The sequence below is a fragment of the Pocillopora damicornis genome, chromosome 9 (assembly GCF_964200805.1).
Source record: "Pocillopora damicornis chromosome 9, jaPocDami1.2, whole genome shotgun sequence".
NCBI classification, from domain to species: domain Eukaryota; kingdom Metazoa; phylum Cnidaria; class Anthozoa; order Scleractinia; family Pocilloporidae; genus Pocillopora; species Pocillopora damicornis.
In genome coordinates this window covers 19,698,637-19,714,051 of record NC_142678.1, presented here as the reverse complement: position 1 = coordinate 19,714,051, position 15,415 = coordinate 19,698,637, and the positions used below count along the sequence as shown (strand labels likewise).

Here is a 15,415-nt window from a genome sequence, read left to right as displayed (position 1 = left end):
TATACTTGCTCTCGAATGGAGTGGGGGGTGGGAGTTTATGATAAAACGAGTTATTTAAACCGGAAATGCAGAACTTTGGAGTACTTGCTCAATGCACGATTATTCACCCTGGCCAGTTTCGGTGAACTTATGGAAACTCGGGAAAAGGTTATCCATTGCCTTTGTAAAGTATATTTCAGAAAAATACACACGTGTTTGGAACGTCATAAATACAGACTCTCATCTAAAAACTTTTATTAGTCACGTACTTTAACTCTTTAAAACCGTAGGAGTCTTACTTCTATTTGCCAATCAATCCAAAACTTAGATATTATAAACCCATTTGTCCATAAAACGAAGCCTGGATGGAATGTTTCTTGAAGTCTTTCTTGTAAAATGTACAATAAGATTCTATTTTCGGCAAGATAATTTGCTCTTTTTATCAACATTAATATTCTTTGCACTGAAGTGGCTGATCTAATACACTGAACCATAAGACTCGTATATTGATGGCTTTGTTAAAAATTCCTTATTTCAACTAATCAGCCTTTTTGAAACATAGGTCTCCCAATTTATATGTGTTGCAATGGCTAAGTTTTCTGGCTCAATATCACCACACCACGTGTTACACACGAAAAATACGCCACCCGATTTAGGGATGTGGTGGTCGTATTGATACTAGGAGTGTGCACATTTTTGCATCGCTTTTGTGCGTAAAATGCTCTTCGATTAGGCAGTAGAAGACTTTTTTTAGTGTTCACGTAGACTCGTTAACATATGGGAGTCCCTCAGTTCCTGTTAAAATACTCCCGTCCATATGATAGCGGTGGTTATTCAAAAGGTTGTAAATACGATTTTGACTTTTTCACTCGCGCTCACATTTTTGCATGGCTTTGCTTTGAGCAAAGTGCTCCTCAATTAGGCAGTAGAAGACTTTTTTAGAGTTCACGCAGCCTCGTTAACATATGGGGGTCGGGGAGGGGCTGGGAGTGTGTTGGTAGAGTTGCTCTAAGTTATTCATCTCAGGCTTGTTAAAAGTCGCATTTATTTTGGTTCAGGTCAAGCTGTCATGCAAATGATCACAACGTCGAGTAAGTTGAGTATACTGTTTTTATTCAAAGGCAAAACTATATTGTATCAATTATTTGATCGTATATCACCTGCGTAGTTTTTCTTACTCGTGTTAAGACTTTAATGGGAACCAAAAAATAGGATGAAAATGCATGTTACTCGACTAAGAAGTTAAAGTTATTTAGAAACAGACTTCATCAACAATTTTCCTACCATTTATCTATGTTCTCCTAGGATTACGAAGTGGCAGGTTTGCTGGGGCGTTAGAAAGGTCTGGGACCCTGTAAAATAGCTGTAATAAACCTTCTCTGAATCCTGGCATCCGAAGAGCGTAAATTATAGGATTTCCAAGTGAGTTAGCTAAGAATAGAAGTAACACAACCATATCAATATGAAAATTTCTGAAGCAAGTCAAGGAAACGCGAAGACACGTTACATATATTATCGCTGGTAGATAACAAAGTAATGATACAAGTGAGACGATAAGCGCAGTACCCGTCAGTTTTCTTTCTCTTTTGGACCTAGAATGGAATTGAGGATGACGACTACATCCTACCTTAATAGTAATGAGGATATAAGATACACAGATAACAAATAGAGAAACTGCGTAAAATAGGATACACAAGTAAGCATTAATTACCTCGAAATAACCAATTTCCCATAGAAAATTTGGGCGACTTCTCTAACAATAGCTATTAACCAAATGACAATAATTATGGTTTTATGAACCCATTTCCTCACAAAGCGATGCCTGAATGGAAAAAATGTTGTGTGTAGCCGTTCTAAGGAAATAGCCATAAGATTTGTTAGGGAAGTGAACGAGAATAAATGTAAAAATGCAAAAGATAAATGATAAGACCATCTAATCTTTTGTCTGTAATTCCATAGAGGACAGACCTGCGACATTCTGTTTTCAATCTGCAGCGGCCCAGAGACTGCACCCGCTAGGAGATCGACCATCGCCAGGTGGATGATCAAATACACACTCCGCCGCTGTAGCTGACGCTTCTTCTTAATAAAAACAACAATGGTGATGATATTAAGAATGACTATGGCCAGACATTTCATGATGAGAACCACAAGCCATGGAATACACTGCGAAGCTGAGTAGAGAGGCTGCATTTTCTCTGAGCTCTGTCAGCTGCTATGAAAATAACGGGAAACAGTTGAATTACAGATGAAATGAAATATGAATTCAATATTCTCAATAAAGAAATGTGTCAAATATTGTTATGAAATAGGTTGGTGTTCATCGTGGTAGTTGGATGTTATTATAAGTTTGTTCTTTTGTCTCACATCAAATGACTTTGTCGTGAGACAACAGAACAAACTTATAATATCATGTCAAATATTACTTTTTTATGTTTTTTAACGTGTTTTGACCAACTAAGTTTCGTCCGTTGACTTAAAGTGATCCTCATGTTTCCTTATGCAAGAAACATATTCGGAAATGTAATCATGATCAACCTTTTCCTGAATAGGCGGAAAGCAGCTAAACAAGAATTACAGATAAAAGCATCGCGATTTTTAGTGTGTTTAAATTCCTGTATCGTCGTAAATCCACGTACAAAACAGCTGAATCGACATAAGCACATCAAACGAGTGGAAATAAATAGTTTCTAAAATCCTTGAATGATGGTTTGAAAGCTTTTGGTTAAAATTTTCCACAGGCTTACAGAGGATTTTCAATAACTTCTCTCCACCCATTTTAACTCGCTTTACCTCTTCTACGCAAAACCAGAGTTTGTAAACGAATTAAATTTTGCTAACATACCTCATCATTGATAACGAAGTAAATTTAGTCAAATTTGACCAAAGGCGGCTATCTCAATGAATAAGAAAACAACAAGCCAAGGAATAGTGATAGAGAATAAACACACCACTATCAAGATTCGAAATTAGTTTTGCAAATGTCTGACATATGACATTTAGATGTCGTACGACGTTTGGACTGCAGCTGAATAGGAACAACAAGTAAGCTACACTACACCTGTAGGTGGTTAATTCAAAGAAAGTTCCTCATCTATGTAAACCCAAATCGCCGGCAAAACAGCTTTGTCTGGAGAATCTGAATATCAAATAAATGAAGATGAATAGTTTCTAGAAACCTTGAATGCAGTTTTGAAAGCCTTTGGTGTTTATAGGAGAAGTTATATCACCGACGAAGGCAATTTAACTGACTGAGAAAACATTTCAAAATTGAAATACGAGGCATTTTTTTTAATTGTTTTTAATTTTGGTTCACAAATTTTCTTTTTTCCTTAAAAAACTTCTTTAGTCGATGATTTTTCACTTGGTGATAATTTTGTCTTTGATTTTAAGTTGAAAAGTCGTGGCAGCGTGATCTAAAGTGTCAAAACGCACATCAGAACAAAGAGTGCGACATTATGGAGAATTATGTAAATGTCTGAAAATGTGAGAGGTCCTATCACTGATCAAGTGCTCACGTACACGTGTGGATAAATGTCGAGGGTTTCGCCGACATAGCAGGCATTAGAGCTCGCTCATAAAAACTTGTAAACCACACACGTACGGAGCCCACGAGGGTCTTTCACACCAAACATATCGCCTATTTTAAAAGATGAACAAACCGACTTTATACCGATGTTATTATAATATTCCACTCACAGAGAAAGAAAACTGAATGGAAGCTCACTAATCGTTGCACTTGTATCGCTTTTTAGTTTTCTAAAAGCGACAAAATGCATTGCTTTTCATTCTAGTCGTTTAGATGTTTCTACCGTTTCTATCGTTAGTCAATTGCAACTCTTATATGAGTCTACTCGTCTACGTTCAGCCAGAACTCGATTCAGAGACTGGAGCGTATCACCCAACCATATTGCAGATCCCAGATCATATAAAATCCAAAGACAGTACGCAATATTTCAAGCGTGGTGCTTGTGCTTAAAGGTGTTTTTGGCTCCTACAGCCTTCGTTTTGTTTGAGTCGATTTTGTCCCGGAGTTTTTGTGTTCATTTACATAATTTACACAAACGAATTCAAACTTTTGAAGGCTGTATTTTAAACGTATGGAAATATATATAATGAGGCAATTAAAGTGAGGAATTATGATTATATTGCCTTACTTTCTCTCGAATGGGGTGGGGGCTGGGGGAGAACGATAAAAGGAGTTATTTAAAATGGAAATGGAGAACTACATGGAGTACTCTCTCAATCCACGATCATTCACCCTGGCCGGTTTCGATTAACTTTTGGAAACTCGCCAAAGAGTCCTCCATTGCTTTTGTAAAGTATATTTCTTAAAAATACAAACATGTTTGGAACGTCACAACCTTGTTTAGACTAGTAACATAGACGCTCATTTAAACACTTTTGTTGATCACGCACTTCAATTCTTTAAACCTGCTGGAGTCTTACTTCTGTTGCCATTCAATCCGAAAAGTAGACATCATAAACCCAGTTGCCCATAAAACGAAGCCTATGGACGGAATGTTTCTTAAAGCCTTTCATGTGAAATGTACAGGAAGATTTTAATTTCGGCAAGATAATTCGCTCTTTTTTATCAACATTGATATTCTTTGTACTGAAGTAGCTGATCTAATACACTGTAAGTCTCGTCTATTGATGGCTTTACTAGAAACTACCCATTTGAACCAATCAGCCTTTTTGAAACTTAAGACTCCAGATTTAAATGTGGTTGCAATGGCTAAATTTTCTGCCTCGTTTAATGATTTTTCCCTCTTGTTTTCTGCCAAACGCAATAAAACGCAACGATAAAGTGGTCGAGGAAATCTTTTGACATCAAAAAATAAAAAACGGTTGTTAAATGCAAACCTTAAAAACATTGTTTTATCGCGGTAATTAGTTTCAGTAAGAAAAACAATTTGATAAGAGGTCGTCCGCCCATGCAGGGTAACTCGAATAGCTATGGAATAAACCTGCTTTAAAAATAACCATGACATAATAACCGCCGTAAATATTCCAACAGTTTATGCTTTGCATGAGATATTTCTTCGTTTTACGCTACTTGTGAGTTAACCCACGGTGATGGATTTATTTCGGTAAAGTGAATGAATTTTTGATAAAAACTTGCAGTCTTTAAAATTTCACACTACATGTAAACAAACTAAACGTCATATTGAATGTTTCACTTCGTCGCGCAAATGAAAGTGCTACAGATGCCATATCACTAAGTTCTTCGTTCACTTCATTGTTATGGATACCAGCGATACATTTATTATCGAGCTAACAAAAGACTGGATAACTGATCCACAGCGATGTTAAGGCATTTTGCTCTTACTGATAACGTTGAAATAGTACCGTAATCTTCATTTCGCACGATTCACTGTTTTCCATTGTTAATCAAATATTTCATCACGTGATCTACGTGAAATTAGCGACGGTTCAAAAGTTGAATTTAAAATCAAGACGATTAAAGCCGGAATAAAGTTTCTTACTTAACCATTTCACTCCCAAAAGTGATCAATATGAAACTTCCCCCTATAATATCCCTACATTATCCAGCAAACAGATAATTAAAATATTTAAACTTACCAGGTAGAAGTTGTTAACTTGATCTAACACAAAATTCTCAGAACTAAATTAACAAGGAAATGGGTAACAGGTAGAAGGGAGAATTAACAATCAGATCGGGGAGTTAAAGGGTTAAAAAGAAGATCGCGAGTGTTAAGATACCTAAATTTCTTCTTTTCTTTTTTTCATCTATTTTTTGTTTGCTTTTTTTCGTTTTTATGAAGTCTCCATGTATGGGTGGATCACTGATAAAACAAAAATATTATAACATAGTGCGTGTGCTTGCGCTATGTAAGTCCTACTGAGCCGCTATGAACAAAATCTTTATTTACGCACGCCCGTGCGTAAATAAGATGACGTGCGCACTTTTTTACCTGGCTTCAGGGTTTTCGTCCTGTTAAGCTGCAGATTATTTATGACATATTTCCGTCCATATTTGGTTCAGTTTTGCTCATCTCACCGAAGACAGAATTTGCAAACCAATCTTATGAATATTTTGAACTTACCTCACTGATAACGAAAGTGTTTCTATCCTCTAGCGAACTGAGTTTAATTCAAATGCAGAAAGGGCGGTTTTCAAATAGAAAAGAAAGCAGCATGCTGAGGAAGAGGGCTATGCAAACTAAACTTATCATTATTAGAACTCCAATTTAGTTTTGCCGAATGATTGACAGATAATAGCAGAAAGGAGAGCGGCATTTTTAGTGCAGCTAAACAAGAATTACAGATAAAAGCATCCACCTACACTCCGCGATTGTTAGTGTGATTAAAGTCCTGCACCGTCGTAAATTCACCCACAAAACAAATGAATATAGAGAATCAACATAAGCAAATCAAACGAGTGGAAATAAATTGTTTCTAAAATCCTTTAATGGAGGTTTGAAAGCTTTTGGTTTTTATGGGAGAAATTATATCATTGAAGCAGAAGTAAGGGAGGTAATTAGAGCGTGTCACTGATAAGGAAAGTGTTTCTATTCTATAACGATGAGTTTAATTCAAATGTAGAAACGGCGGTTTCCAAAAAGAAAAGAAAGCAGCATGCTGAGGAAGAATGTAATGCAGACTAAACTTATCCCTATTAGAACTCCAATTTGGTTTTTCTGAATAATTGGCAGATAATAGCTGAAAGGAGAGCGGCAGTTTTAGTGCAGCTGAACAAGAATTACAGATAAAAGCATCCGCCTACATTCCGCGATTGTTAGTGTGATTAAAGTCCTGCACCGTCGTAAATTCACCCACAAAACAAATGAATATAGAGAATCAACATAAGCAAATCAAACGAGTGGAAATAAATTGTTTCTAAAATCCTTTAATGGAGGTTTGAAAGCTTTTGGTTTTTATGGGAGAAATTATATCATTGAAGCAGAAGTAAGGGAGGTAATTAGAGCGTGTCACTGATAAGGAAAGTGTTTCTATTCTATAACGATGAGTTTAATTCAAATGTAGAAACGGCGGTTTCCAAAAAGAAAAGAAAGCAGCATGCTGAGGAAGAATGTAATGCAGACTAAACTTATCCCTATTAGAACTCCAATTTGGTTTTTCTGAATAATTGGCAGATAATAGCTGAAAGGAGAGCGGCAGTTTTAGTGCAGCTGAACAAGAATTACAGATAAAAGCATCCGCCTACATTCCGCGATTGTTAGTGTGATTAAAGTCCTGCATCGTCGTAAATTCACCCACAAAACAAATGAATGTAAAGAATCAACATAAGCACATCAAACGAGTGGAAATAAATAGTTTCTAAAATCCTTCAATGGAGGTTTGAAAGCTTTTGGTGTTTACGGGAGAAATTATATCATTGAAGCAGAAGTAAGGGAGGTAATTAGAGTATGTTAATTTGAGAGCAGCTTGACCAAAATTTTGGATTGAGGCCTACGCCTGTAATGCATTAATTTGAACTAATTTCAAACTGCAAAATACTATCGGAGATGAGCTATTTCCCAGATCACAGAGTTGAACTTTTTAAAAGCTGTCGGTTAGTAACTAAGAATATATGACATTAAGGGAAAAAATGATCCAGTCGACAAAACTTTACAAAATAAAATTACACGGTGACATTTAACTCTTTTGATCTACCGGTGCATTTGTATTAAACTTAACTCTAACTCCAGTGAAAAAGGATAATATTTTCTCCTAATGATTCCGTTTTTTTTTATACTTGCCATTTGAAAACTCGACGTTCTGCCTTTCCTCGCAGCAATAAAAACACCAAATATTTATCATTTGGTTATAGGCTACACGGAGTGGTGGTTCTAATGCCTCCGATGGCAAGAAGCAGCAGTTATGATTTTATTTTTTAGACCCCATCATGTGTTCCTCATTCTATCTAATTTCTCTCTGAGTTATCTGTGCAGTTGCTGGTTAGGTTAATTCAGTCATCTTCCTGGATTACTTTTGGTTCCACTCAAAAGAAAAGGAAAACTGAGCGGAAGCTCACTAATCGTTGCACTTTTATCGTTGCTTAGTTTTCTAGAAGCGAAAAAATGCATTTCTTGTCATTTTAATCATTTAGATATTTGTACCGTTTCTATCTTTAGTCAACTCTCATAAGAGTCTTCTCGTTTACGCTCTGTCAGGATTCAATTCAGAGACTGGAGCGTATCGCGTAACCATTTTGCAAGACCCTAGATCATATAAAATCCAAAGTCAACCCGCGATATTCAAAGCATAGGGTTTTAAGGTGTTCGGTACCTATATAGTCTTTGTTTTGTTTGAGACGATTTTGTCCCGGAGTTTTTGTGTTCATTTACATAATTTACATAGGCGAATCCAAAGTTTTGAAGGCTGTATTTTAAACGTATGGAAATGTATACATAGTGAGGCAATTCAAGTGAGGACTTATATTTCCGTACTTGCTCTCGAAGGGGGCTAGGGACAGGGGAGCATTAAAGAAGGAGTTGTTTTAAACCGGAAATGCAGAACTATGGAGTACTCTCTCAGTGCACGATTATTCACCCTAGTCGGTTTCGACGAACTTGTGGAAACTCATTTATCTATTTTTTGTTTGTTGTTGTTTTTCTTGTTTTTATTAAGTCTCCATTAATGGGTGGATCGTTAATAAAGTGAATATTTCAACCCAAATCAATAAACGCAGCTTTGGAAAAAATACGCTTTACCAGTATTTTTCTCCCTGGGAGGCGGGGTTGCAGAGGGCTGTGTGTCAACCTCAGAAGTCATTAACTATGGCGGCTCTTGCGGCAAGGTGTCACTTGATTCGGATTAGGCTAGTTAACTTATATCAGAATTGCAATTTTTATCACAACCAGTTACCAGGATTCCTCAGGGACGATAACAACAGAATTTAGTCTCTTCGGTCTGAATGAAAAGCTGAACCTCTATTTCGCTCCCATTGCAAAAAAAAGCGCGGCTATCACATGGAGAAGATATATTTAGGTGTCCTTAAACATGGATTAATCCTGTCTTAAACTCAGGTTTAATAAGTTTAAGTTGATGTTTAAGTCACTTATACCTAGATTTAAGTTGGACTTAAACCTGGCTTATACTATCTTAAGGCTAAAACTTAATGCAGGTTTAAGTGCACATTAAATGTGTCCAAAACATTCCTGTATGTTTAAGTACTGTTTAATTGAAGTAAACAGAGCTCAAACATTTAATGTTGTCAAAGTACCATTTAATGCAAATTAATCTGCTCAAAATTTATTGCTTATTTTAGTTTTGAATCAAATTTATGAAATCAGTGAAATATTATTGTTTTGTTGTTTCATTACTAAACTGCCACCCACCAGGTCACATATCACACTAAACAATATATGTTTCAAGTTTCTTTTATTTTAAATTCACTGGTACACATTCTTATAGCTACTGCCTATTTGTAATTAACCCTTTAACTCCCAGGAGTGATTAACAAGTAACTTATCCTTAAAATATCTTTACCTTATCCAGCAAAGAGATAATGAGAATTCTCAAACTTATCAGGTATAGGTCTTTGTCTTGATATCACACCAGATTCTCATAACTAAGTTACAGGGAAATATGTAGCAGCTAGAGAGGATAGTTACCAATCAGATCTTGGGAGTTAAAGGGTTAAAATGTCACACATACCTAGCTTATTTATGCTTGACAGGAACAAATTTTCCCCATCATAAGTCAATAAATTTAACAATACTTGGAAGAAACTATCCCTGTGATCTAGATGACAATAATTTGTTCTAACAAAACAATTACTTCAGTTTGCCATTAAGTACATGATAAATAAATGAATAAAAAGTAGAAAAAGTGTTAAGTATTTTTTCAATCACAACTCTTTGTTTATCTGCCTGACAGCCCAAAGTGGGCCAGCAGGTGCAGGCCTCTCCGACATGCCACCAACACTCCTTGGCTTAGCCATTGCCCTGGCATGGGGGGTCAAATTATTTTTGTAGGTTCTGTCTAGCCTGGCTTTTGCATTTGTCAAGCTTGTTCTTTCCCATGATAGCTTCTTGGTTACATATCTTGCCAGTTTCTTTTCTTTTTCACCAGTAATGAAATCTTCTTGCTCCTCATAATCTGATTCTTCGCTACTCATATAATCAATGTAAAGGATTTCACTATAATACTGTTTTTCTTTTGGTGTCATAGAAGCTTGTCATAGGATGACTGACGCCTTTCCAGTTTCTAATGGGACAAAAAGCAACAATTCAGTCATTATTTAGTTAATAACCAGACCAAATTATATCTATGAAACATATAATTTATTGTCAAATAGAAATACTTTTCTAACTCAAAATGATATCCCACAAAAGATATAAAATATGAAAATAACAATCAGCAATAAATAGAACTCCCAGAAAAAAATTCATGCTACAAAACAGTACTAAATTAAAGCAAACCCATATTATTTGGTTAACTACCAGCAAGGTTGACTTTCTTAATTAATGTGTATTTGTACACCAGTTGTAAACATACCAGTCCCACTTACAGTGTATGACAAATTTGTGCATGGCATTGTTTCATTTTTTGTTGCTGTATATTATCCCACATTGTATTGTGTTTTCAAACTATTATTATGTTGGTACAATGCCATGCACAAATTTGCCACAGTATTAAACAACACTTGTTGTCAAACTGAATTGAAACGTTTGATTCAGAAGCCATGCTTCAGCCACACTATCTTGAAAATTTATTCTTGAATATAGGTTTAGCATAGCAAAAGCAAGACAACTTAGCTAGTCCTTACATTTAGCAAACGCCTGCTCCTTTTGCACTTTTCTTTATGCTCTTCATTTTTCCCTTTTCTTATCCTCTGCTCTCTTTCTTTGGTTGTTTTGAAGTACCAATAAAACTGAGCTGTTGAGTTAAAAACAATAATTATTATGGCTGCATGATATCCTAAAATTACAATACAATGACAAGTCTATGTGTATATGTAACATCAGCTTATGGATATATATTAATTAAAAGAATTAATGCTGGTAATATTGTGTTTTCCCTCTCAGTTGTTAAGTTTTCTGTCCAACATATTTCAGAAAATTTGTTTGATTTTGCACAAGGTAAATGCTTCTTGTTCTAAGTTGCACACAACATTAAAACTTGATTCCTGTAATGTAATACCTTCCATTTGTAAGTCAGTCCATCGGCAGCTTTCTCCTCCATGCTCTTTTTTCAGTACTTCTTTCACTTTTGTAAAAATACTCTGGTTTCTCTCTGACTGTGGACTGTAATAAAAATGAGAATATTATTTTTGTTTTAAACAATAGCCAGAGGCAGTTATAATAATATTATTATTATTCAGCCAAAAAAGGAAATAAAAATTCAAGTAAAGCAGTTATACAAAAGGGACAATTTTCTAATCACTGCTGGTACAGTGCAGAAGCTACATGCTTTTTACACCTTCAAACTGACAATAGGATTTCTGGTTCTTGGAGGGAAAAGATTTCTCAAAACAAAAATTAGCATGTATTAATCTATCAGCAACATAATAGTTGAAATAACAGATTCTAAATGTTTACCACCTCCTACTCCCAGAAGAAGCTGGTCAGAGAGAGATTTAGTTCTTGGTAGTAAAGTTTTAATTCTAATATCTTGCATGCCATCTCTCTTAGTGCCTTTCTATTTAAACACATCATCTTATGTATGGTAAAAAAATAACATACTCCTCATCAATGATGAAACCTTGTGTCACTTTTTTTTCTACCATCTTTTTGTAGATGAACCGAAACCGTTTCTGGAAGATAATATGGAAGAACATCATATGTCAAAAGTCAATTCAAACCACAAACTTGTTTATTTCTTTAATCAGGGTCAGCAGGGTTTTTGGGTAAACAGTACACAGTGGAATTTTAAACTGGGTAAACAGTATTTTTGCTAAATGCTTGCAAAATAGGCACAAGAATTCAGCACAAGGATGTTCCAACTTTGTGATAAGCACTAGAACCAACATCTACAAATATTGTGCTTTAAGTTAATACAGAACACGCGTGATGGCGGAATGGCGGTGTCTCTGAAGACACGTTTTATGCTTCTGATACACCGCAACTGAAACTCTGAAACACAACTTAACGGTACTAAAGTTGAAAAAATTTATATCCTTAAAGTAATTAAAGAATATTTACCCTTAAGTCATTTAGAATCACAACATTTGATTCTCTGCGAGAGCTTTTAGAACGCTTGTTGCCTTTCTTCTTTGCCTGCCCTTCCAGACTCGCAAGTTGGTTCTTCAGCTTTGCATTTTCTTGCTGAAGGACTGCATTCGTATCTTCTAGTTTCTTTTGCCCTTCGAGAATCGAATCAATCCTTCTACTCATTCTTTCCATAAGAACAAGCTGTCTCTCTTGAACTGGATCGTTTGCAGCCATCATCCTATCGAGGAAGAATCCAAATACGTGCCCGCAACAAAACGAAACTCGACCGAGTGAACGAACGACAGCGAAAGATCAAATATCCCGCGATTATAGTTTTGGACATTTGATTGGCGTTCATACGGTATTTGTCATGCGCATAAGGATCTCGGCCTCACTCTGGGGACGAGACATACCGCGTCCTCGATACAAACGCGCGCTTTTCAACGTTCAGTTAGAGATGTCTGGTGACGTTTGCAGTTCAGAGCTGTTCACTTCATGCTCAGAAACCCCGGTTTCCTTGTTCAGCAAAACCAATGCTTGGGAAGTTTTAATACCCTTTGTGTGTGGAACGCAAATAACTTTGAACCGAGAGCATCAAGCTACTTTTTGCCTGTTTATAGGATACGCAGTCTTTTTGCTGGAGCTTATTTAACTCTTGACAATGTAAAACTCATGGCAGTTTGCCCTATTTCACGCCGTGCCATTATTTTACCAGCCAGTTATTAACATCAATCTACATTCACATGTCGTTGTTGTTTTTAATATATTTAACAATAAATATTATTCCCCTTAGTGGTGGTGGATATTTAATGAGCTGTGAAGTATATACCAAACCAGTGAGATAAAAGAATTATAAATTTATATCTCAGAACACTGCAAAAAAAAGTTTTTCACACTTCAGCTTAAGCTGGGAAGTGGATAGCACATGCATGTACTATCCTGAGTTTGAGTAGCCAATCAGAGCATGCAAAAAACACTGTCCACTGGTTTGGTATATACTAAAATTATATGGTTTTGAAGAAATGTACCTTATTTGCTCAGGTTAGTCAAATTCCCTGTGCAACCACCTTCCTTTAGTGAAACAGTTTCCAACACAAGAAATCAAGTCTCTTGTTCACAATCAACAAACACAGTTTCATTACCCAAAGAATTGAAAAAGCAATAAAATCAGTAGCGTGAAATATTGTGGCTTTACTAAATACATAATATTAATATTAATCTATGATTAATTCATTGAAGGTTGCTGGAGGCTGCTCTCGTATGGTTTCTGGTTCTGGTGAGAGATTATGTCAATAAAGTAGACTTGGTGTACACCAAAAGATTTGATGTGTTTTTAAGGTCCTTAAACACGGCATAAATATTATGATAAATTTAATGTTGTATTTAAGGCTCCTTTAACTAGACCTTAAATCTCCCCAATAGGTTTAACGTTAGATTTAAGGTGGTTTAAAGTAACCCTAAATCCTTCAAAGGATTTAAGCACGGTTAAAATGACTTAAACATAGCTTAAATCTCAATGTCGATTTAATTTGCATTTAAGAATGCTTAAACCTCGCCTAAACAAAGGTACATTTTTAAGTCATGTTTAAGTATAGTAAACATGGCTTAAATTTGTCTTTGGGTTTAATAGTTGTTTAATTTTACTTAAATGACACTAAAATTTGGCATTTTACTCAGTGTATTTTCCTCATTTTAGTTATCCGTCCCTAATTATACTTTGAAAGAAAGCAAAAAACTGATGGCACAAAATCTTTTTTAGCAATACAAATACTCGCTGTCTGAACACATCAAATTCAAGCGTCCTTCGAACTTTTCAACCATATATCCGAGATGTTCTTAAGTTCCAAAGTGGCACATTGACTTGGGTTATTACACGATTTGAAGTACGTATAATATTTCTATTGTGCTGCCTCTAAAAAGTTTAATTAATTTCCCAAGAGAGTAATAGGATTAGTACCCGCACCTCCCTCTGTCAATCAATCACACCAGGAGACCTCAGCAAAACGCAATTGCAAATGCAAGAAATTGATCGTGTGAACCACTCATCGCAAATGCAAACGCAAACGCAAGCGTCTACCTAAGTAATAAAAACATTTTCATCTTCTTAAGCCAGTATTTGTGTTCGCTTCTCACACGTGTGAATCGGCAAAAGCGCAATCATTGTGGCCATCTTGGAAAAATACTTTTACTGTGCTTGCGTATCTCTCTTTCCTTGCATTTACGTTGGACGTGTGAACTCGCTTCCATTTCCATTTGCGTTTGCGTTTCCATTTGTGTCGCACGTGTGAACCAGTCTTCAGACCCTTCCGTGGAATGACATACTTATAATTACAGGGCTGAATACGTTTTCACCTGAAAATTGGCAATGTTTTTTATATGATGAGCCGTTTTGTCTTCATTTCATAGAAAATGATAAATAAAATAGAAGGTCGACGTTTTGGGACTCTTTTGCTCTCACTGGTAGATAAGCTTAGAATTTTACTCGGTGGCGAGAAGATATCTAGGTTTCCTCCTTCTCATGTTGTTCGGGAAATGCCGATTTACATCTTCGTCACTTACCTCAATGAATCTTGCTGCCAATCAATATTCCAAACAACAAACAAACCAAGTTCATTTAGCAAAGTTTAAAGAGGCCCGAATCGTGTCGTCGTTGCTCAATATCACCACGCCACGTGTTACATACGAAAAATACACCTCTTGGTTCCTGGATGTGGTGGTCGTATTGATACTACGATAGTGGACGTCAGTGTTTTATTTCCCGGTAAAACACTCCCGTCCATATAAAAACTGTGGTTATTCCAGAGGTTGTAAATACGATTTTTACTTTTTATTCACACATTTTTGAATTGCTTTCCTTTGCGCATAGTGCTCTTCAATAAAACCAAAAAAAATTGTTTTCCGTGTTCACACAATCAATGTGGGTGGGGGAGGGGGTGGGAGAGTCCCTCTGAGTTATTCATCTCGGATTTGTTAAAAGTCACATTTATTTTGGTTCAAGTCAAGCTCTTATGCTAATAATCACAATTTTGGGCCCATAAAAAGTTGATTAAACTGTTTCTATTTAAAGGCAAAATTATACTGTATCAATTACCTATTCCTATACCTCCTCCTCCTCCTCTTTTTTACAAGTGTTAAGATTTCAATAGAAACCAAAACATAAAATGGAAATGCTGGTAGTATTCTTACCTTTAATCTACGCTCTCCTAAGGTTACGAAGTGGCAGATTTGCTGAGGCGATACGAGAAAGGCCTGGGACCCTGTAAAATAGCTGTAATAAACCTTCTCTGAATCCTGGCATCCGAAGAGCGTAA

The 15,415-nt window shown here is 36.0% G+C and overlaps 2 protein-coding genes and 1 pseudogene across 2 annotated transcripts in view; all 3 read right to left on the bottom strand.

Moving 5' to 3' along the window:
• Positions 1-1,270: 1,270 nt before the first annotated feature.
• On the bottom strand, positions 1,271-2,172 carry LOC149040526 (uncharacterized; annotated as a pseudogene).
• Positions 2,173-9,320: 7,148 nt separating this feature from the next.
• On the bottom strand, positions 9,321-13,605 carry LOC149040525 (uncharacterized). The gene is made up of 6 exons (XM_089181750.1): positions 13,133-13,605; positions 12,096-12,342; positions 11,637-11,707; positions 11,095-11,198; positions 10,721-10,830; positions 9,321-10,158 (listed from the first exon to the last, which is right to left on the bottom strand). Exons 2-6 carry the CDS (start codon positions 12,339-12,341, stop codon positions 10,117-10,119), a joined length of 573 nt encoding a protein of 190 aa, XP_089037876.1. The 5' UTR covers position 12,342; positions 13,133-13,605; the 3' UTR covers positions 9,321-10,116.
• Positions 13,606-15,297: 1,692 nt separating this feature from the next.
• Positions 15,298-15,415, bottom strand: part of LOC149040524 (histamine H2 receptor-like) — a 906-nt gene continuing 788 nt past the window's right edge. The window contains exon 1 of the mRNA XM_089183452.1: positions 15,298-15,415. This exon is cut by the window's right edge and continues 788 nt beyond it. Coding sequence (XP_089039578.1) covers positions 15,298-15,415 — 118 coding nt within the window.